General features: G+C 42.1%; 1 protein-coding gene across 2 annotated transcripts in view; it reads left to right on the forward strand.

The window, feature by feature from the left end:
- Nucleotides 1-22,908, forward strand: part of LOC307188481 (tumor necrosis factor receptor superfamily member 10B-like) — a 47,189-nt gene extending 24,281 nt beyond the window's left edge. The window contains exons 3-10 of one of the 2 annotated variants that reach the window (XM_079925625.1): nt 1,689-1,802; nt 2,570-2,681; nt 3,695-3,768; nt 3,856-3,954; nt 4,477-4,508; nt 4,970-5,152; nt 20,697-20,772; nt 21,957-22,908. In XM_079925625.1, the coding sequence (XP_079781751.1) occupies nt 1,689-1,802; nt 2,570-2,681; nt 3,695-3,768; nt 3,856-3,954; nt 4,477-4,508; nt 4,970-5,152; nt 20,697-20,772; nt 21,957-22,270 (1,004 nt within the window). In that variant the 3' untranslated portion in view covers nt 22,271-22,908. Of the gene's footprint in view, nt 1-1,688; nt 1,803-2,569; nt 2,682-3,694; nt 3,955-4,476; nt 4,509-4,969; nt 5,153-20,696; nt 20,773-21,956 lie in introns of both variants that reach the window. The other variant, XM_079925624.1, reaches the window with a different exon arrangement.
- Nucleotides 22,909-24,884: the final 1,976 nt, after the last annotated feature.

A 24,884-nucleotide genomic window follows, 5' to 3' on the forward strand; every position in this document is an offset into this window, starting at 1 on the left:
GAATGTGAGAAGATATTTGTGAATCAAATAACTGATAAGGGTTTAATACCTAGAACATATAAATCAATCCTACAACTCAAGAACAAAAAGACAAACATCCCAATTTAAAAATGGGCAAAGAGGGCTTCCCTGGTGGCGCAGTGGTTGGGAGTCCGCCTGCCGAGGCAGGGGACACGGGTTCGTGCCCCGGTCTGGGAGGATCCCACATGCCGCGGAGCGGCTGGGCCCGTGAGCCATGGCCGCTGAGCCTGCACGTCCCAAGCCTGTGCTCCGCAACGGGAGAGGCCGCAGCAGTGAGAGGCCCGCGTACCGCAAAAAAAAAAAAAAAAAAAAAAAAAAAAAAAATGGGCAAAGGACTTAACTAGACATTTCTTCACAGATGATATACAAATGGCCAACAAGCATACGGGAAGATGCTCAACATCATTAATCATAAGAGAAATGCAAATTAAAACCACAGTGAGTTATCACCTCATACCAATTTGACGGTTACTATTGCAAAACAGAAAATAATGTGTTGGTGAGGAGGTGGAAAATTGCAATCCATGTACACTGTTGTGAGATTGTAAAAATTGTGCATCTGTTGTGGAAAACAGTATGGTGGCTCCTCAAAATATTAAAAACTAGAAATACCATATGATCCAGCAATCCTGCTACTGGGTATATATCCAAAAGAATTAAAAATGAGGTCTCAAGGAGATATTAGTACACCCATGTTCATAGCAATATTCATCATAGCCAAGAAGTGGAAGAAGCCCAAGTGTCCATTCATGCATGAATAGATAAACTAAATGTTTTATACACATGCAATGGAATATTATTCAGCCTGAAAAAAGAATGAAATTCTGACACATGTTACAACATGGATGAACCTCAAAAACCTGTGCTATGTGAAATAAGCCAAAAACAATTTTTGTATGATTCGGGACATACGTTCCCAGGCAGCAGCAGCTCCTGCAAGGTCTCACCTCAGTGCCTGGAGAATGCCTCTGTATTCCAAGGCACAAAGCCACACTTTCTCTGGATCTTTCTTTGACTCTTTACATACAGGACCCATTTTTCTTTCCATTGTTTTGGAGGATGGCATGAACTTTAACTGAAGGCTTGTCTGTGATTGTCATATTACTTCTGATCTTGTTTGTGTCTTCCACTGACCTGGACCTCATTGAGGACAGGGATTAAGACTTTCTTCTGTGACTCTCTAGGGACCTGATGGTGCTGTCCAATTTAGTAGTCACTAGGTCCATGTGACTACTGAGCACTTGAAATATGGCCACTCCGAATAGTGAGTGATGTAAGGGAGAAATAATCCCTGTATTCTAAGACATACTTTGAAAAATGAATGTAAAATATTCGACTGTTTTATGTTTATTACATCTTTAAGTGATATTATTTTGAATATATTGATTAAAATGCATTATTAAAATTAATTTGAGCTGTTTCCTTCTGCTCTTTTAACGTGGCTCCTATAATATTTGAATTTTTTATTGACTTGTAATATATTTATGCTGCATTGTTAGTCAAGGGTATATAGTAGATGCAGAATTGATGAACTGGCTGATGCCAGGTAAAATGAATTTCCCCATTTGGATTCTGTTGATGGCCAAAAGAGGAGTCTCCCAGTCACCACTGCCAGCCCCTGGGAATCCTGTGGGGATTCATTTACCAGATTTTCTCTCCCTTCCCAGGATACCATGTATCAGAAGGTGGAGAAAACTGTATATCCTGTACAAATGGAGTGGACTTTACTAATCACTGGAATATGCTCCCTTCCTGCTTACCATGTACAATCTGTAAATCAGGTACAGAACATGGGGACCCATAACAAGTGCAGGCATGATGAGGTGGGAATTGTATCCAACATGGAATCAGGACATCTGGATTCCAATTCCAGTCCTTCTTGGTCTTCATCATACCCTGTTTTATGATTATGTCTTAGGTCAATACAAAAAATAGAAATTATTTTTATAATGCATGCCACATAGTATGTAAATCTTTTAAATCATCAGATGAAAGTGGTGGGAAAGTAATCTGTCCTTTGATGGGGGAGAGGGATGGGATATGTATAGTTACAGCATAAGAAAAGGCCTGGCCAAGTGGAAAAGTGCTAGGTTTGAGCTTTGACGTGGGTCTAGTCCTGGGCCAGGCCCCTCTTAGCCCTGTGCTCTGTGCTCCTGGCAGAGACTTGGCCTCTCTCAGCCTTTACAACTTAGGGCCCCTCTACCTCTCCAGCAGGGCTAGGTTTTGGGAAGTCACCCAAGGGTTCCTCTCCATCCAGGGTCTCTCAGATTATACCTGGCCCTTCCTACTGACCCTGTGAGCTATAAGATTTCCCTCCTTGTCCTAATGCATTAAATAATGAATCATGGTCCTTTTCTCACACCTCTGAGTATTGGTGACAGGTGAACAGGGGCTGTCCTTTATGTGCCCCACATGTGTTGCTGCAGAATTTGACCCCCAAAGCTACAGTGAACTGAGGAGAGCTGAGTGGGTGGGTGTTTGGTTGGTGAAGAAGGGTCGAGGGTCACGCAAGGGAAACACATCCCCAAACCTTATCCTTTGTCTTCAGGTGAAGAGGAGAGGACCCCTTGCACGGCGACTAAGGACACACAGTGTCAGTGCAAACCTGGAACTTTCCATGAAGAAGACTCACCTGAGTTCTGCCAGAAGTGCAGCACTGGGTGAGACGTGGGAGCCTAGGTGGTTCCCAACAGTTCAAGGGAAACACTACAGAGCCTCGCTTCCGCCCCAGGGAAGCTTCCGTCCCTGTGCTGGTGGGGTCTCCTGAGCCTGCAGCAGCCCCTCCCCATCCATCTGCATGTCCCTGCACTGCCCCCTGCATCTTCCCACACCTCCTTAGCACCACTTCCCTTTGGCCAGGTCGGCTTTTCTATTGGACACAATAGGCCACTGATTAGATCCATGATGCAGTCAACAGAAGTTTTAATTTCTTTAAAAAAAAGATATCAAGAGGGGAAAAAATGAGTAGAATGCAGCTGGGCTTATATTCATCTTTATAACAATTCAGTCATAAAATGGAATCTTTAATATTTTTTTATGCAGGAAAGGGCCCATGAATACAAAAGTGCCCACAGCCAAGTCATAATAAGATTGAGCATGTAGCTCCTTCAAGGTTCCTTTAAAGCCCTGAGCCAACTCAGCTGACCTCACATCCAGCCCTTGTTCCCCCAATAAGAGGGAATGAATCTTTCCTATTTAGGGACATAGGGGCCAATAGTAATTTGCTCTCCTCTGACGCTCCAGTGCTGGCTGCGATTGGTAGGAAGAGTCAACAGGTGGAGGACAAGAGGATCCTTGTATTAAAGCTTGACTGGAGGATGAGGCTTGGCTTGTGCCCAAACCCTTCTGACCCTTGACTTGGATGAGATGCCCCCTCACATAGGCTTCCCCTGCAGCCCAGGGAGGCCAGTGCAGGCCTTGCAGAGAAGGCCCAGCTCCTGAAGGGGCAGCTCTGAACACTCAGCAGGAGCCCTGGGGGCTGGAGTGCACAAGCCCAGATCCTTCTCCCCAAAAAGGGGGACTGAAGGGACTCTGCCCTGAAGACAGTAGGAGCCCGTCCCTCCTCCACTGTCTTGTCAGGGAACACTGGGTGAGAGATTGTTCCCTCTTTCTCCTCACCTGGCCAGCTTTCCCTGACGGATCCCCTCCATGTCCTCCCTGTGTCTGTACCCAGGTGCCCTGATGGGATGGTTATGGCCAAGCCCTGTAACCCCTTCAGTGACCTCAAATGTGTGGACCGAAAATCAGGTACCCAGGCCAGTGGGGAGGCCCCGGTTCCTGGTGAGACAGTGACCATGCGCCCAAGACTGCCCACCACTCCCTCTGCCTCCTCAGACACTTCACAGCTGGTGATCAGAGTTGTAGCTGTAATTACACCTGTCTGTCTCCTGCTGCTGGTGATCATATATCTTTTCTGGCGGTTCTGCATTCAAGGTGAGGTTCTGGGAAGGAAGGGGGAGGTGCTGGCCCCCTCCTCCATCTCCCCAGTCCTCCTGGCTTGGCTCTGATCTTGTTCCCCGGGATCCCCCTCCACCTCCCACCTCACCTGCTCCTACGAAGCCGGGATCGCATGAGTCCCCCATCTCAGCGACGGTCCCCTCTTCCCCCTGGCCAAGTATGGTGGGCGGGGAGCAGGGTCAGTTCTTAATGTCTTTAGGACCCCCAGCCAGGGCAGAGAGGTGGTCAGCACCTTGACTGGGTGACAAGAGTCAGGGGAGAGGGTCGTTCAGCAGAACCCCCCAGAGATTTTACATGGGTTTCATTTTCCCCCTTCTCTTCTCCCTCCCCGAGGGTTCTCCAGGTTTGGAATGGCCCCCTCCCTGTCACCAGGCCCGGGGCTCCTTGTTCAGTGTCTGAGCCCCCAGCCCACACCCTGTCCCTGGCACTGTCCCTGGCGAGGGAGGTGCTGCAAGAGGGCGTTCCCCACGGCTCAGGCGGATGCCTCCTCTCTTCTAGGTGGTGGTGTGGACCCTAAGTGCATGGACAGGGTGAGTTGGTTTCTCCAGGACCTGGTGGCATCAGGCCCTCAGTAACTGTTTGGCCCTGGGTGGACACGGTCCCCAGTTTGTCCTATGCTGTTGTCCCTGGCTCTCTCAAGTGGCCTGAGGGCTCTGGGCTGACAGTAGGAGAGCAACTGGCCTGTTGAGAGCAGCTCTAAGGCTGGTTGGCAGTGCTAGCCCTGTCCCTCTTCCTGCTTGTGAGATGCCCTCACCCCATAACCCTGGATGCACCCTGGGGTATGGGGGGGTGTCAGGCAAGGGTGCTGAACCCCCCTTAGCACAGCACTAGGGTCCTGGTGCCATCAGCAAAACCCTGGATGTGTTGAGTCTGTGCCCACCTCGGGGGGGACAAACGGGAGTAGGTAAGGAGGCAGAGCCCACCATGTTCCCCCAGACGCTGCAGGGATCTGTGGGTATGGACTCCTGAATCAGCTCCTTGCCTTCCCAAGGTCTCTTTCTGCTGCTCCTGTCCCCCAAGAGGTCCTGGGGCTCTGGACAATGCCCATAACAACATGCTGATCAACAGAGATTTGCTGTCCATTCTGGTGCCCAAGAAGGACCTAGAAGACCAGGAGCAGGACAAGCTGACAGGTGTCATGGTACAGTCTCCAGTGGAAGCAAAGCATCTACTGGTGAGTGTGTGGTGAGCTTTCTTCTTGCCCAGGACTGAAGTAGAAACAGAGAAAGACCAATGTTGGTCAGGTCTCCTGTCCCATGGGGAAGTGGTGATAGAGGGATATCAGGGTCCTGAAGGGGAAAGGAACCTGCTACCCTGACATGGTAGACTGTCAGCTCTATGCAATATTGTGCTGTTTATTATCTGTCCAGTTCTCACTGTTTCCTCAGTCTAGAACAAGGAGGCACAGAGTGGGCACTCCCATATTTGTTGAATGATTGAATGAGGGCTGCATACTATTCCACTGCATAGTTGTAAAATAATATAGTAAGCCATTCCTCCTAATAATAGGAATATCAAATTTGTTACAAAATTATTATTACACTGAACATACATGAAAATAAATCTTAGTCCTGGGCTTCCCTGGTGGCGCAGTGGTTGAGAGTCCGCCTGCCGATGCAGGGGATACCGGTTCGTGCCCCGGTCCGGGAGGATCCCGCATGCCACGGAGCAGCTGGGCCCGTGAGCCATGGCCGCTGGGCCTGCGCGTCCGGAGCCTGTGCTCCGCAATGCGAGAGGCCACAGCAGTGAGAGGCCCGCGTACTGAAAAAAATAAATAAATAAAAAATAAATCTTAGTCCTGATAGCTGATCATATTTGTATAGTGGCTTCTTAGAAGAAGTAGAATTTTGGGGTCAACTTGTAGAAGTGCTTTTCTACTGTCTACACACACATGCACATCCAGTTTGGGTTCATATCTGTTCATCAGTTTTGACAGTGAGTAGTCAACCTGTGCAAACATTTCTCATTCTTCATAAGGTTGGAAAGTCATTCCCCACAACATAAGATGAAATTCTTTAATTTCTTAGAGTTTTTAAATTTAATGATGATTTTTAGCATTTAACAATTTTAGCTAACTGGAATTTATTTTGTGATATGATATGATGTGAGGAGCTCCCTGAATTCTGAGTCACTGTCTCCTTCCTATAACCCTATTTAGCAACTGCTTCTCCCACTTCCCTCTGTTTTAGGCCTCTCCTTTATCACATGTGAAATATTTATACGGACAATGATCTCTTTCCATCTAGAGTGTTCTTTTTGGGGTTTTTTTCCTGCATTGACAGTTGACCCTTGAACAAAGCTGGGGATAGGGACACAAGACCCTCCAAAATCCACATGTCTGTGGCTCTGCATCCTCAGGTTCAACCAACTGTGTATCATATAGTACTGTAGTGCATATATAGTGAAAAAAATCCACATGTACATGGACTTGTGCAGTTCAAACCCTTGTTGTTCAAGGGTCAACTATATACTGCATTCTTTTTAAAGAGAAAGTATAAAAGGAAGCAAACAAACAAAAAAGACAAATAATCCCCCCATCCTGATTAATCACTTTTCACATTTTTTCACAGTAGTTAATACATATCCACAGTGAGAAAATTTAAACAGTATAGAAAGTTTCTCAGTGAGTCATGAAAGCCTCATCCTATAATCTTTCTCTAGCCACTTAGTTCTTTTTATTTCAGGTAACTATGAGGTATAATTTTCTCTGATTCTTTGCTGAAATTGTTATGCATGTCATCTATATACTATACCAATGAAACTGTTTAGTATGTTTTAATATCTGAGAGAGCAATACCTCTTACTTTTTCAAAATTTATTGTTTACCCAGATAAAATTTAGAATTATTTTATAAGATATCCTCCACACCTAAAAAAATTATTGAAATATTTTGTATTACCTTAAATTCATAAATTAATCTAGGAAGAATTAAGATCTTGTTAATATTCAATATTGCTCTTATCAAAGAAGATAACATTGAGAGATTAAACATAATGGTGGAGTAGAAAGACCCTGAGCTCACCTCCTCTCACAGGCACACCAAAATTATAACTATTTACAGAGGAACTATTGGTGAGAAATAGCAGAATCTACCAGAAAATATCTTCTACAACTAATGATATAAAGAAGGAACCACAAGATGGCTGAGACATAGTACAGTAAAAACCCATATTGCCGGGTGATCAACCCACAATTGGGAGGCTAATTACATTTGCAGAGGTTCTGCCCAAGGAGCAAGGAATCTGAGCCCCACATCAGGCTCCCCAGCCCAGGAGTTCTGCACCAGGAAGACAAGCCCCTAGAACATTTGGCTTTAAGGCCAGTGGGGCTTACTTTCAGGAGACCCAGAGGTTTGTGGGATATAGAAACTGCACCTTAAAGGGTGCACATAAAATCTCACAACCACTGGGACCCAGGGAAGAGCAGAAATTTGAAAGAAGTCTGGGTCAGACCTACCTGCTGATTTTGGAGAGTCCCGGGGAGGCAAGAGGCAACTGGATCTCATCCTGGGGACACTGACACTGCTGGTAGCAATTTGGGGGAGTTCATTCTACCACATGGACTCTGGTGCTGGCAAGCACCATTTTGGAATTCTCCCTCTAGCTTATTAGCCTTGGGATCCAGCCCTACCCCCACCCACCAGCCTATAGGCACCAGCACTTGGATGCCTCAGGCCAAGCATCTAGGCAAGCAGGGACACAGCCCCACCCACCAGCAGGCAGCCTGACTTAAGACCACCTGAGCCGACAGTTGCCCCTGGACGTCCTTGTCCACCAGTGGGCCCGGGACCCAGCCCTGCACACCAGTGTGCGGGCACTAGTCCCAGGAAATCATAGGGCCCTGCAGCCAGAGACCCAGCTCCACCCACCAGTGGGCAGACACCAGCCCCAGGATCTACTGCGCAGCAGCCCCAGGAACACTGCAGCCCCTCAGCTGCCTTGTCAGGACCCAACCAATACATCAGCAGGCTGGCATCAGCTCTGGGACCCCACTGGGCTCCAGCCATGCACAACAGCAGGCCAACTACAGGCCAAGGGGACACCTTGAGCCCCTCAGCCAGTGGCCCCAGGATCCAATCCCACCCACTAGTGGGCTGACACCAGCTTCGGGACACCCACAGCTCTGCATCCAGAGATCTCAGGATCTGGTTCTGCATACGGGTGACTGGCACTAGCCCTGATAACCCCTGAGGGGGACCACATCAACATACATTGTAATTAAAATAGCAAAAATTAAAGATAAAGAGCGAATATTAAACCACAAGGGAAAACAACAAGAAACATACAAGGGAACTCCCATAAGGCCATGAGCTGACTTTTCAGTAGAAATTGCAGGCCAGAGGGAGTGGCACAATATATTTAAACTGTTGAAAGGGGAAAACCGACAACCAAGTATACTCTAACTGGCAAGTCTCCCATTCATATTTGATGAACATATCAGAAGTTTTACAGACCTAATGAAGCTAAAAGAGTTCAGCACCACCAAGCCAGATTTACAAGAAATGTTAATGGGACTTCTCTCAGTGGAAAAGAAAAACCCACAACTAGAAACACAAAACTTACAAAAGTAAAAAGTTAATTGGTAAAGGAAAATACACAGTAAAGGTAGTAAATCAACCACATACAAAGGTAGTAGGAAGGTAAAAAACAGAAGTAGTAAAATTATCTATATACACAATAAGTAGTAATGAAATATAGAAAACAAAATGATATAAAATATGATGTCAAAAACAGAAATTGAGGCACAAGAGGAATAAAAAAGCAGGGTTTATAAAATTCTTTTGAAATTAAGAGATCAGCAAATTAATCACACAAATACATACAGATAGTTTGATTATATAAACCTCACAGTAACCAGAAATCAAAAATCTATATTACACACACACACAGAAGAGAAAGGAATACAAACATAACAATAAAGAGAGTCATCAGTCACAGGGAAGAGAACAAAAGAAGAAAAAAGGAAAACTAAAAAGAATTACCCGCCAAATCTGAAAACAATTAACAAAATGACAATAAGTACACACTTATCAATAACTACTTTAAATGAATAAAGACTAAACGCTCCAATCAAAAGACATAGAGTGGTTGAATGGCTACAAACCAAGATCCATATATATGCTACTTCCAAGAGACCCACTAGCTCTAAAGACACACATAGACTAAAAGTGAGGGGGATGGAAAAAAGTATTCCATGCAAATGGAAATAAAACAAATCCAGGGTAGCAATACTTATATCAGGCAAAATAGACTTTAAAATGAAGACTGTAACAAGAGAGAAAGAAAGACATGACCTAATGATCAAGGGATCAATCCAAGAAGAAGATATAACAATAGTAAATATATATAGACTCAATATAGTAGCACCTAAATACATAAAGCAAATATGAACAGACATAAAGGGAGAAATTGACAGTAACACAAGAGTAGGGGATTTTAACACTCCACTTACATCAATGGACAAATCATCTGGACAGAAAATCAATAAGGAAACACCGGCCCTAAAAGACACATTAGACCAGACGTACTTAATTGACATATATAGAACATTCCATCCAAAAGCAGCAGAATATACATTGTGCTGTACAGAAGTGCTCATGGAACATTTCTCCAAGATGGATCATATACTAGGCTACAAAACAAACCCAATAAATTTAAGAAATTTGAAACCATATCAAGCATCTTTTCTGACCACAACGCTATAAGACTAGAAATCAACTAGTAGAAAAATAAACTGCAAAAAACACAAACATGTGGAGCCTAAACAGTATACTGCTAAGCAACCAATGGATCACTGAAGAAATCATAGGAGAATTTAAAAAATATCTGGAGACAAATGAAAATGAAAACACCATGATCCAAAAATCTATAGACACAGCAAAAGCAGTTCTAAAAGGGAAGTTTATAGTGATATAAGCTTACCTTAGGAACCAAAAAACATCTAAAGTAAACATCCTAACCTTACACCTAAAGGAACAAAAAAAAAAGAAGAATAAATAAAATCCAAAATAAGTAGAAGGAAAAAACATCCTAAAGATCAGAGAATAAATAACTGCGATAGAGACTAAACAAAAAAATAGAAAAGATCAATGAAATTAAGAGCTGGTTCTTTGAAAAGAAAAAGAAAATTGAGAAACCTTTCACCAGACTAATCAAGAAAAAAAGTGAGTGGACCCAAGCCAATAAAAATCATAAGTAAAACAAAGAGAAGTTAAACCAACACCACAGAAATATAAAGGATCATAAGAGATTAATAGAAACAACTATATGCCGATAAATTGGACAACATAGAAGAAATGGAAAAATTCCTACAAATGTACAATCTCCAAAGACTGAACTAGGAAGAAATAGGAACAGACCAACTACGCATAATGAAATCAAATCAGTAATCAAAAAACTCCACAAAAACAAAAGTCCAGGACCTGATGGCTTCAAAGGGGAATTCTACCAAACGTTTAGAGAAGAGTTAACACCTATCCTTCTCAAACCATTCCAACTAATTGCAGAGAAAGGAATGCTTCCAAACTCATTCTATGAGGCCAACATCACCCTGATACTAAAAGCTGACAAAGATATCACAAAAAAGGAAATTATGGTCCAATGTCACTGATGAACATAGATGGAAAAATCCTCAACAAAATATTAGCAAACTGAATCCAACAATACAGTAAAAGATATATACACCATGATAAATTGGGATTTATCCCAGGGATGTAAGGATTTTTCAACATCTGCAAATCAATCAATATGATACACCACATTAGCAAACTGAAGAATAAAAACCATATGATCACCTCAATAGATGCAGAAGAACATTGTGACAAAATTCAAAATCCATTTATAATTAAAAAGTGGGCATAGAGGGGACACACCTCAACATAATAAAGGCCATATATGACAAACCCACAGCTAACAACATACCCAATGGTGAAAAGCTGAAAGCATTTCCTCTAAGATCAGGAACAAGACAAGGATGCCCATTGTCACCATTTTTATTTAACATTGTGTTGGAAGTCCTAGCCACAGCAAACAGACAAGAAGAAATACATATAAAAGGCATCCAAATTGAAAGGGAAGAAGTAAAACTGTTACTGTTTGCAAATAACATAATAATATACATAGAAAATCCTAAAGACACTCCTAGAAAACTGCTAGAGCTAGTCAATGAATTTGGTAAAGTTGCAGGACACAAAATTAATATACTGAAATCTGTTGCATTTCTATACACTAACAACAAACTATCAAAAAAGAGAAATTAAGGAAACAATTCCATTTACCATTGCATCAAAAAGAATAAAATATCTAGGAATAAACCTACCTAAGGAGGTTAAAGACCTGTACTAGGAAAACTATAAGACACTGATGAGAGAAACTGAAGATGACACAAACAAATGGAAAGATACACTGTGTTCATGAATTGGAAGAATTAATATTGTTAAAATGACCACGCTATCCAAGGCAATCTACAGATTCAATGTAATCCCTATCAAAATACCAATGGCATTTTTCATTGAAATAGAACAAATAATCTTAAAATTTGTGTGGAAACACAAAAGACTTGGAATAGCCAAGACAGTCTTGAGAAAGAACAAAGTTGAAGGTATTATATTCCTTGATTTCATACTATACTACAAAGCTACAAAAACAGTCACACAGACATACTATACTACAAAGCTACAAAAATAGAATAGAGGGCTTCCCTGGTGGCGCAGTGGTTGAGAGTCCGCCTGCCGATGCAGGGGACACGGGTTTGTGCCCCGGTCTGGGAAGATACCACATGCTGCGGAGCGGCTGGGCCCGTGAGCCATGGCCTCTGAGCCTGCATGTCCAGAGCCTGTGCTCCACAATGGGAGAGGCCACAACAGTGAGAGGCCTGCGTACCGCAAAAAAAAAAAAAAAAAAGCCCAGAAAGAAACCCATGCACTTAGGGTCAAGTAGTCTATGACAAAGGAGGCAAGAATATACAATGTAGAAAAGACATTCTCTTCAGTAACTGACGCTGGAAAAACTGGACAGCTACATCTAAAAGAATGAAATTAGAACATTTTCACACACCATATACAAAAATAAACTCAAAATGGATTAACAACCTAAATGTAAGACGAGAAACCATAAAACACCTAGAAGAAAACATAGGCAGAACACTCTCTGACATAAATCATGACAATATTTTTTTGGATCTGTTGCCTAAGGCAAAGGAAACAAAAGCAAAAATGAACAGATAGACCTAATTAAACTTAAAAGCTTTTGCACAGCAAAGGAAACCATTGACAAAACAAAAAGACACCCTACTGAATAGAAGAAAATATTTGCAAATGATATGACCAATAAGGGGTTAATATCCAACATATATAAATAGCTCATGCAACTCAATATCAAAAACAACAACAACCAGACAACTCAATTAAAAAACAGGCAGAAAACCCAAATAGACATTTTTCCAAAGAGGAAATGCAGATGGCCAACAGGTACCTGAAAAGATGCTCGACATCACTAATCATCAGAGGAATGCAAATCAAAACCACAATGAGATATCACTTCACACCTTTCAGAATGGCTAGCATCAAAAAGACCATAAATAACAAGTTTTGGCAAGGAAGTGGAGAAAAAAGAAGCCTCATACAGTGTTGGTGGGAATGTAAATTGGTGCAGCCACTGTGGAAAACAGTATGGAGGTTCCTCGAAAAACTGAAAATAGAACTACCATGTGATCCAGCAATTTCACTAGTGGGTAAATATTTTATTAAAAGTGAAAACACTAATTCTAATGTTCACAGCAGCATTATTTACAATAGCCAAGATATGGAAACAACCTAAGTGTGCATCAACAGATGAATGGAGAGGCAGAGTCAAGATGGCGGCTTGGGAAGATATAGAATTCATGTCTCCCCACAACTAGGGTGCCTGCTGGACTCTAGTGGGGGACCTTGATGCCCACGGAGAAAGGAGGAACCCCCAAGCAAACCAGTAGGACATGCGGGGCCTGAGTGGGGAGGAGAAGTGAAGGCTGGACAGGACCAGCACCCCTGAGGGGTGACTGAGAGGGAGGGGTTCCCCATGTTTGGAGGGACCCTCAGGGGCTTGGATCAGGGGGTAGCACACTGAGAGTTTCCCCTGCCCAATCGGCTGGGGAAGTCTGCCTGGCTCTTGGGCCAGGTCCTATCCCCTCAGAGGCCCCCTCCAGGCTGCATTGGTCCTGGGAGCATAGGAAGGAGGCCAGGGGGGAGAACAGGAGAGGCAGGCAGGAGGAGCCCTCCAGGACCAGAGGAGCTGGAGAGGAGCAGAGAATGTTTGCCCCACCTACTCAGGTCTGGGAAGCCTGCTGGGCTTCTAGGTTGGGCCCCCACCCTCTGAGACCAGAGACCTGGGCCCCTTTTCAGGCTTGAGCCTAAGCCCTACCCTTCACACACCTCAGGGTGTGTTCCAGCCCTGTGAGCCCTAACCATAGGCCCCACCCAGTGCCCAAACCCCGCCACTGCTTAAACCCTGATGTCCACAGCCAAGGCCTTTTCCACCTTTTATTTTTTCTTTTCCTCTTTTTTAATACTGTGGTCCTGTTTTACCTTCCAGTTGTTGTTTCATCTATATTTTTATTTTTATATACTTTCTAACATATTTGTTAGTTTCTGAGTTTAATTTTATTTTTTACTGTTTATTATTGTTCTCCTTTTTTTTTTTTTTTTCTTGAAACCCTCTGCATCTTGTGGGATCTTGGTTCATGAGCCAGGGGTCAGGCCAAAGCTCCCGTGGTGGGAACTCTGAGTCTAAAACACTGGACTAACAGAGAACCTCAGACGCCAGGGAATATTCATCAGAGTGAGGTCTCATGGAGGTCCTCATCTCGGCACCAAGACCCAGCTGTACCCAACAGCCTACAAACTCCAGTGGTGGAAGCCTCAGGTCAAACAAGTAGTTAGACAATCCCACCAATCAAAATAATAAGATGGCAAAAAAATAGGTCACAGATGAAGGAGCAAGGTAAAAACCTATAAGACCAAATAAATGAAGAGGAAATAGACAATCTACCTGAAAAAGAATTCAGAGTAATGTTAGTAAACATGATCCAGAATCTCAGAAATAGAATGGAGGCACGGATTGTGAAAATACAAGATATGTTTAGCAAAGATCTAGAATAACTAAAGAATAAACAAACAAGAGATGAATAACACAATAACTGAAATGAAAAATACACTAGAAGGAATCAATAACAGAATAACTGAGGCAGAAGAACAAATAAGTGAGCTGGAAGACAATATGGTGGAAATAACTCTGAGAAGCAGAATAAAGAAAAAAGAATTGAAGACAATCTCAGAGACCTCTGGGACAACACTAAATGCACCAACATTCGAATTAGAGCAGTCCCAGAAGAAGAAGAGAAAAAGAAAGGGTCTGAGAAAATATTTGAAGAGATTATAGTGGAAAACTTCCCTAACATGGGAAAGGAAAGAGTCATGCAAGTCCAGGAAACACAGAGAGTCCCATATAGGATAAACCCTAGGAAAAACACACCAAGACACATATTAATCAAACTAACAAAAATTAAATTCAAAGAAAAAATATTAAAAGCAGCAAGGGGAAAACAAAAAATAACATACAAGGGAATCCCCATAAGGTTATCAGCTGATTTTTCATCAGAAACTCTACAGGCCAGAAGGGAGTGGCAGGATATACGTAAAGTGTTGAAAGAGAAAAACCTACAACCAAGATTACCCAGCAAGGATTTCATTCAGATTCAACAGAGAAATCAAAACATTTTCAAACAAGCAAAAGCTAAGAGAATTCAGCACCACCAAACCAGCTTTACAACAAATACTAAAGAAACTTTTCTAGGCAGGAAACACAAGAGAAGAAAAAGACCCACAAAAACAAACCCAAAACAATTAAGAAAATGGTAATAGGAACATACATATCACTAATAACCTTGAATGTAAATGCATTAAATGCCCCAACCAAAAGACACAGACTGGCTGAATGGATACAAAAACAAGGCCTATATATATGCTGTCTACAAGAGACCCACTTCAGACTTAGGGACACATACAGACTGAAAATGAAGGCATGGAAAAAGATATTCCATACAAATGGAAATCAAAAGAAAGCTGGAGTAGCAATATTCGTATCAGATAAAATAGACCTTAAACTAAAGACTGTTACAGGAGATAAGGACACTACATAATGTTCAAGGGATCAATCCAAGAAGATATACCAATTATAAAAGTTTATGCACCCAACATAGGAGCACCTCAATACATAAGGCAAATGCTAACAACCATGAAAGGGGAAATAGAAAGTAACACAATAATACTAAGGGACTTTAACACCCCACTTATACCAATGGACAGATCATCCAAACAGAAAACAAATAAGGAAACACAGCTTTAAATGACACAATAGACCAGATAGATTTAATTGATATTTATAGAACATTCCACCCAAAAGTGGCAGAATACACTTTCTTCTCAATTGCACATGGAACATTCTCTCCAGGATAGATCACATCTTGGGTCACAAATCAAGCCTCAGTAAATTTAAGAAAATTGAAATCATATCAAGCATCTTTTCTGACCACAACGCTATGAGATTGGAAATCAATTACATGAAAAAAAAAACTGTAAAAAACACAAATACATGGAGGTTAAACAGTGCACTACTAAATAACCAAGAGATCACTGAAGAAATCAAAGAAGAAATTTTAAAAAATACATAGAAACAAATGACAATGAAAACATGATAAGCCAAAACATATGGGATGCAGGAAAAGCAGATCTAAGTGGGAAGTTTACAGCAATTCAATCTCACCTCAAGAAAGAAGAAAAATCTCAAATAAACAATCTAACCCTACACCTAAAGCAACTAGGCAAAGAAGAACAAAGAAACCCCAGAGTCACTAGAAGGAAAGAAATCATAAAGATCAGAGCAGAAATAAATGAACTAGAAATGAAGAAAACAATAGCAGAGATCGATAAAACTAAAAGTGAGTTCTTTGAGAAGATAAACAAAATTGATAAACCCTTAGCCAGACTCATCAAGGAAGAAGGGAGAGTACGCAAATCAATAAAATTAGAAATGAAAAAGGAGAAATCACAACTGACACCACAAAAATATAAAAGATTATAAGAGACTACTACAAACAACTATATGCCAATAAAATGGACAACCACGAAGAAATGGACACATTCTTGGAAAGGTACATTTTTCCAAGACTGAACTGGGAAGAATTAGAAAATATAAACAGACTTATCACAAGTAATGAAATTGAAACCATAATTAAAAATCTTCCAACAAATAAATGTCCAGGACCAGAGGGCTTCACAGGTGAATTCTATCAAACATTTAGAGAAGAGCTAACACCTATCCTTCTCAAATCCAAAAAACTGCAGAGGGAGGAACACTCTCAAATTCATTCTACGAAGCCACCATCACCCTGATACCAAAACCAGAAAAAGATATCACAAACATAGAAAATTATAGACCAATATCACTGATGAACATAGATGCAAAAATAACATAAACCACAGCAAAGAGAATCCAACAACACATTGAAAGGATCATACACCATGACAACTGGGATTTATCCCAGGAATGCAAGGATTCTTCAATATACGCAATCAATGTGATACGCCATATTAACAAATTGAAGAATAAAAACCATATGATCATCTCAATAGATGCAGAAAAAGCTTTTGACAAAATTCAACACCAATTTATGAAAAAAACTCTCCAGAAAATGGGCATAGAGGGAACCTACCTCAACACAATAAAGACCATATATGACAAACCCATAGCAAACATCATACTCAATGGTGAAAAACTGAAAGCATTTCCACTAAGATCAGGAACAAGACAAGGTTGCCCACTCTCACCATTCTTATTCAACATAGTTTTGGAAGTCACAGCCACAGCAATCAGAGAAGAAAAAGAAATAAAAGGAAGCCGAATTGGCAAAGAAGAAATAAAACTGTTACTGTTTGCAGATGACGATACTATATATAGAAAATCCTAAAGATGCCACCAGAAAACTACTAGAGCTAATCAATGAATTTGGTATTGTTGCAAGATACAAAATTAATGCACAGAAATCTCTGGCATTCCTATACACTAACAATGAAAAATCAGAAAGAGAAATTAAGGAAACAATCCCATTTACCATCATAACAAAAAGAATAAAAAACCTAGGAATAAACCTACCTAAGGAGGTGAAAGACTTGTACTCAGAAAACTATAAAACACTGATGAAAGAAATCAAAGATGACATAAACAGATGGAGAAATATACCACATTCTTGGATTGGAAGAATCGATATTGTGAAAATGACTATACTACCCAAAGCAATCTACAGATTCAATGCAATCCCTATCAAATTACCAATGGCATTTTTCACATAATTGGAACAAATAATTTTACAATTCATATGGAAACATAAGAGACCCCAAATAGCTAAAGCAATCTTGAGAAAGAAAAATGAAGCTGGAGGAATCAGGCTCCCTGACTTCCAACTACACTACAAAGCTACAGTAATCAAGACAGTATGGTACTGGCACAAAAACAAAAAGAGAAATATAGATCAATGGTACAGGATAGAAAGCTCAGAGATAAACCCACACACATATAGTCACCTAATTTACAACAAAGGAGGCAAGAACATACAATGGAGAAAAGACAGCCTCTTCAATAAGTGGTTCTGGGAAAACTGGACAGCTACCTGTAAAAGATTGAAATTAGAACACTACCTAACACCATACACAAAAACAAACTCCAAATGAATTAAAGACCTCAATGTAAGGCGAGACACTATAAAACTCTTAGAGGAAAACATAGGGAAAACACTCTTTGACATAAACCACAGCAAAATCATTTTTGACCCACCCTCTAGAGTAATGAAAACAAAAACAAAAATAAACGAATGGGACCTAATTAAACTTAAACTCTTGCACAGCAAAGGAAACCATAAACAAGACGAAAAGACAACCCTCAGTTCTCACTATGGAGAACAGTACGGAGGTTCCTTAAAAAACTAAAAACAGAACTACTACATGACCCAGCAATCTCACTGCTGGGCACATACCCTGAGAAAACCATAATTCAAAAAGAATCATGTACCACAATGTTCATTGCAGCACTACTTACAATAGCCAGGACATGGAAGCAACCTAAATGTCCATCGACAGATGAATGGATAAAGAAGATGTGGTACATATATACAATGGAATATTACTCAGCCATAAAAAGAAATGAAATTGAGTTATTTGTAGTGAGGTGGATGGATCTAGAGTCTGTCATACAGAGTGAAGTAAGTCAGAAAGAGAAAAACAAATACCGTATGCTAACGTATATATATGGAATCTAAAAAAAACAAAATGGTACTGATGAACATAGTGACAGGGCAGGAATAAAGACGCAGACATAGAGGAGGGACTTGAGGACACCGCGGGGAGGGGGAAGCTGGGGCGAAGCGAAAGTAGCATCAACATATATACACTACCAAAAGTAAAATAGATACCGAGTGGGAAGCAGCAGCATAGCACAGGGACAGCAGCTAGGTGCTTTGCAATGACTTAGAGGGGTTGGATAGGGATGGTGGGAGGGAGGCTCAAGAGGGAGGGGATATGGGGATATATGTATGCATATGGCTGATTCACTTTGTTGTACAACAGAACCTAACACAGTATTGTGAAGCAATTATATTCCAATAAAGATGTATTTAAAAAAAAAGAAAATGTGGTATATACATACAATGGAATATTGTTCAACCTTAAAAAATAAGGAAATCCCGCAATATGCTACAACATGGATGTGCCTTGAGGACATTATGCTAAGTGAAATAGGCCAGTCACAAAAGGACAAATACTGCATGATTTCACTTATATGAGATATCCAAAATAGTCATACTCACAGAAGCAAGAAATAGAATGATGCTTGCCAGGGGCTAGGGAGAGGGGCAAATGGGTAGTTGCTAATCGACTTGTATAAAATTTCAGTTGTGCAAGATGGATGAATTCTAGAGATCTGCATTACCACAATGTGCCTATAGATAATAATAAATGTATTGTACTCTTAAAAATCTGTTAAGAGGGTAGATCTCATGTTAAGTGTTCTTACCACAATAAATACAAAAAAGAAAGAAAAAAACCCAGATTAATGGATACGAAGATGTGAGATATACATGTATACACACACACACACACACACACACACACACACACACACACACACACACACACAATGGAATACTACTCAGCCGTAAAAAAGAATGAAATTTTGCCATTTGCAGCGACATGGATGGACCTGGAGGGTATTATGCTTAATGAAATAAGTCAGACAGAGAAAGACAAATACTGTATGTTATCACCTAATGTGGCATTTAAGAAATAAAAAAACAAATGAATATAACAAGAAAGAAGCAGACTCACAGATATAGAGAACAAATTAGTGGTTACCAGGGGGAAAGGGAAGATGGGAGGCCAAAATAGGGGTAGGGGATTAAGAGGTACAAATTATTATATACAAAACAAATATCTACAAAAATAGATTGTACAGCACAGGGAATATAGCCAATATTTTATAATCACTTTAAATGGAGTATAATCTCTAAAAATTCTGAATCTGCATTGTACACCTGATACTAATATAATATTGTAAATCAACTATAACTCAATGAAAAAATATATGAATGAAAAAAGGAGATAGCATTTCAAGTCAAGGGTTTTTATTATGACTCAATAAGATTTGAGTTCTTCAGATAAGTTATGACTATTTCTTGTCAAAGCTGTTTCTTTATTACTCTTAATGGTTGGATCCTCTTATAATCTCATTTTCTAATACGTTGTTTCTGCTATGTTTTTAACATTCATCAAGACATGCACTCATTTTTAAGTACTGTAGCTTAAACCTTAGGTTTTTAAAATGTACAGCCATATTAAAATCATAATTATTTTTTCTGCCCCCTTCCCCTAGTCTTGCCTCATTTTTGCTTCACATCTTGCTTGCTGCATAGTCCAGAACTTATGTTCAAAGATGCTTAGAGAAGGCAGATATTTTGGTCTTGATTTGATTCCATTGGGAATGCCTCCAACATTTCACCATTAGGAATGATGCTGACTCTTGTGTTCATATAGAAAATTTTATCATTGTGGATGCAGCCTCCTATTTTTAGGTATTTTTACAAAGTCAGAGTTCATGTTTACTTCTACCAAATGCCTTTCCAGTCTCCATGGAGGCTATCAGATGCTTTCATTCCCTTATTTAGGCTATTGATATGGTACATTATTGCTGATCAAAGCACCTTCATGTACATGGAATAGACACTTACTTTAGATTTTCCAAAATGCCCTTGTAAATACTCTTCATTTGAGTCACAAGAAGGCTGGGATGGAGTGCTTGTCTCCTGACGAGGCGGGTGGGAAAGGACTAGAAGGGCAGAAGGGACTGTGTGGGTGCTGGGAATGTTCTGTGTCTTGATTGGGTGATGGCTACTCAGCTGTATACAGTTGTCAAAACTGGAGCAGATACTTAAGAAGTGAGCATTACTGCAGGGAACATGTCCCTCCATGAGTACATGAGCCTGTGAACTGCTCAGGGTGAGAGGTTCCTCTCCATCTCCACAGAGACCCGGGAGGGAAGGTGGCTGCCCATGTCACGCAGCGGGCTGGTTGCCGGGCTCAGTTCTGGAACCCAGGACCCCTGATTAAGACCAAGGCTGTTCTCCACTGTGTTTTACAGGAACCAACAGAAGACGAAGCATCTCACACGAGAAGAAGGCTGCTGGTTCCAGCAAACGGTGCAGACCCCACTGAAAGTGAGTGCTTTCCCGGGCACTGGGGCAGGAGTGGAGGGAGGGACAGTGCCCTAACTGCCGTCCCCATAGCTGTTAGGGCAACTCAGAGCAGGGATGGCTTGTCATTGGACCTTCGGGACTCTAATTCCCTCTCTGCCCCCTCTTCTTCTCCCCACCCTGCACCCATCTGTCCTCTAACAGTGTCCCCTAACACCTCCCTGTCCTTCCCTGCCCCCCATCCTCCCTCCTCCCCTGTTGCTCAGGGCCAGGTTGGCCCACCCTGAGGCATCTAAGGGGCTGTGCCGTCCAGCAGGGCACCCAGGGGCCGCAGGAGGCTGTGGAGCATCTGACCTGTGGCCAAATCTGATGAGCTGTAGTGTAACTCGATACTGTATTGCAAAGAACTGGTAGGAAAAAGGACTGTAATATGTCTCATTAACAGTTTGTTGTATATTGATTACATGCTGAAATGAAAATTTTTAGAATATATTGAGTTAGTACCCTATTTTATGAAAATTAGTTATTACTTGTTACTTTTTACGTTTTTCAGTGTAGCCGTTAGAAAATATAAATTTGTATCGGGGCCCACCTTATGTACCTATGGACGGTGGTGTGCACTGCATTTCACACACGTCTCATTGAATCCCCAGTACAGTCCCGTGAGGTGGGTGGTGCTTGCTCCATTTTATGGGTTAAATTCTTGCTCCGAGTCTGTCCCCATCTAGCTCTGCCACAGTGTCAGTCAGCGAGGCCGAGCTGGGTGTGAGGCCAGAGACCTTCCTCCCTCCAGGCCCTTGCTCTGTCCCCACTGCAGAGGTGGCAGCCAGGGGACCTCACTCTCGTAAGAACGGCAGGTGTCCTCCTCTGAGGTCTGTTGCACCACTGTGTCCCGCCCTCTGTCTCCTACCACAGACTACCTTCTCCCTCCATGACGTCCATCTCCCCTCCCTGGTGGGCCCTCATCCCCCCTTAGGGCAGGACTCTCTGGAAACCTGGACTCCCTGCAGTGCCTTGGGCACAGGTGAGGCCCATGCAGTGTGGCCTGATTCTCTGCTGATGGGAAGCATGTCAGGGACGCAGAGCAGCAGGTTCACCAGCAGAGGGCGCTCCTCAGGTCCCACCCTGGGGTCTAGGCCTGACTGAGGGTCCTCTGCCCTTTCTAAAGCCTGTCCCAACTCTGTCTCTGTGACTTTCCCTCAACCTAGGTCTGAGACTATTCTTCGATTACTTTGCAACCGCCGTGTCCCCTAACTCCTGGGACTCACTCATGAGGCAGTTGGGCCTCACGCGAAATGAGATCCTTCTGGCCAGAGAAGGGGTCCGGGTCCCTCGGGATGCCTTGTATGAAATGCTAGAGACCTGGGTCAGCAACAAGGGACGGGCGGCCTCAGTCAACACCCTGCTGGATGCCTTGGAAACGCTGGGGGAAAGACTGGCAAAGGAGACAATTCGGGACCACCTGTTGGGCTCGGGAAAGTATGTCTATGAAGATGGTGAAGCAGGCTCTGCTGTGTCCTGAGTCTAAAAGAATCTCTTTATGAAACTACAGCTTCCCTACTTTACCTTTTCTTCTGGAAAGGGACACATGATTGGACACCAGCCTGGATGAAACAGCCGGTACTTGACGAATACTTGAAGGAACACTATCATCCGATATATGCAGAAGTTGTAGAGTTCTAGAACTTTTCAGTAAAATGAGTAATTTTTATGAAATGTCATTGATAAATGATGGTGGAAATATTTATAAATATTTATGCTCGTGTATGTGCTGAGAGTTGATTTAGGATGTCATTTAGTTCAGAGCACTTTGTCATCCTACCAGAACTGCACGTTTTACTTGTATTTTTTATATTGGGACATCCACCCATGTTATGTGCGTACTTAATTATGTCTAATGACGACTTAATATTTTATGATAAGCATCTTTCCATTTTAATATTTTTGTATAGATTTATATGAACGTGGGAAACCTTTTGGAAAGGTTACTTACTAGGTTGACTACGTGGGTTCCCTGGAAGGGAGCAGGCAACCATAAAATCAGTAAAAATACAGAGCAGGGAGGACGAAGCCCACTGCAGTGGGAGGCACTGGTGGGATCAATTCTCCCTCATACGGGAGTCTGACTTTGTCTAGGATTAGACGACCAGCAACTTTTAAAGTGTCCATCATTTCCAACTGACAATTTTATAGGTGTGGGATTATTTATATTATTTATTGGTAGATGTTTACAAATGAGGAGAGAGTGAGGAGAAGTAGCATCCACATGCAGCCCTGTGTCTGGTATCCATGAACTGGGCTGTCATGCGTAGGCCTCCTCCTGTTCATCTATGGACCTGAGTGGGAAGGGTGGGACATGGGTGGGACACGTGAGTGTCAAATAGCTTCTATGTCATGTGCCACGTCTGGTTTTGTTAGTGAACCTTCAGTTCTATCTGGGCTCCAGGGAGAGGACAGGGATCTGCTCCTAGTGTCTGCCATGGTCTCTGGGAGGAAGAGGGGACAGTGCTCATGGATTGTGTTCAATGTTGGCTGACTCAGCACTACTAGATGAGCCCTCTCACTTACGGTGGTCTGTGAATCTGGGTCCCAGAACAGCCTTTTTAGGGTACAGATTCCAAATATGAGGAGCTTAGTGCCTCTGTAAGCATCCCACTTCTGCATGAAAGGGAACACATAAACACAAATTCTTATTTTCTTTTTACCATTAGAATGTATACTTTATTTTTTAAAAATTTTCCATTTTTAAAAATTGAACTATAGTCGGTTTACAACTAAGCCTTCACGCCACAACTAATAATCTCGTGTGCCTCAACAAGAGAGCCCACGTGCCACAACTACAGAGCCCACACACTCCGGATCCCTGCACGCCACAACTAGAGAGAGAAAACCCGTACGCGACCACTAGAGAGAAGCCTGAGATCCACAACTAGAGAGAAACTGGAGCAGACTACGCACCGTAACGAAAGATCCCGCATGCCTCAACAAAGGTCCCTTGTGATGCAACTAAGACACAACATAGCCAAAAAAAATAAAGAAAATACATAAATAAAATAAATAAATATTAAACTCTCATCCACTGCTGGGATGAGTGGAAAGTGTGCAACCTCTTTGGAGATGTCTGGAAATACCTGCCAAAGCTGAATATACACATACCTTTTAATCCAACAATTCTACTCAAGGGCTTCTGTGAAATACAAGAGAAAACATTTGGAAGTGAAATGAAATGAAAAACTGGGAAACCTCTAAAATACCCATCAAAAGTAGAACTGATCATAGAATTCAATTCACACAATAGAGTCCTCTAGAGCAAGGAGACTGAACAAACTATAACTACATGTAACAGTATTGATGAATCTCACAAATACAATGTTAAGACATGAAAGATTGACAACTGGAAATGAATTCTACTTATGGAACATGCAGAATCTAAGGTGTCAAAAGTGAAGGTGGTGGTTTCTGTTGGGTGTTGATGATAGGAAGGAGGTGTGAGTGGGGCCTCTGGGGTATTGGTCACGTGTTGCGTCACTATGTGAAAATTCATCCAACTTATGAAAAGAGCACAAATATATTCTTTTGTATGTATGTTATACTTCAATAAAAACTTTAAAGTGTGCCTCATAAAAAGATGCTGTTTGAGGGTGCTGCCAGTAGATGCCCTTATGTGCAAGGGGCTATCCTGGGGGACTCTGCCAAGGAATGGAGGCCAGGAAGACATGTAGAGGGAGGAAATGGGAAGTCCCAGGGGTCTCCACAAAGACAGTAGAGGCAACACAGCCCCTCCCCCAGAGAAACTGAGGCCCTGACAACAGGCAAGGGAAGAACGGAAATGGCCTTACTCACTCGGCGGATGGCCTTCCCTCTCGAGAAGTCCCCAGCACACAGCATGTCCTCGTGCACAGAGAAGTTCTTGCCTTTTCTAGGTCCATATAATATATTACAGAAGTTGTAATTCATCTACTCACCCCTCCATCCATTTGCCCATGCACCCATCTTTTGATCCGTCTCCACTCACTCCATCTATCTCTGCCTACCATCCTTGCACCCACCCACCCATCTTCCCTTCCAGCCACTCATCCTCCCACCTACCTTTCGCCCATCCATCCTCTCATCTAATCACACATTTATTCCTCTGT

Source organism: Stenella coeruleoalba, assembly GCF_951394435.1.
Source record: "Stenella coeruleoalba genome assembly, chromosome: 7".
NCBI classification, from domain to species: Eukaryota; Metazoa; Chordata; class Mammalia; order Artiodactyla; family Delphinidae; genus Stenella; species Stenella coeruleoalba.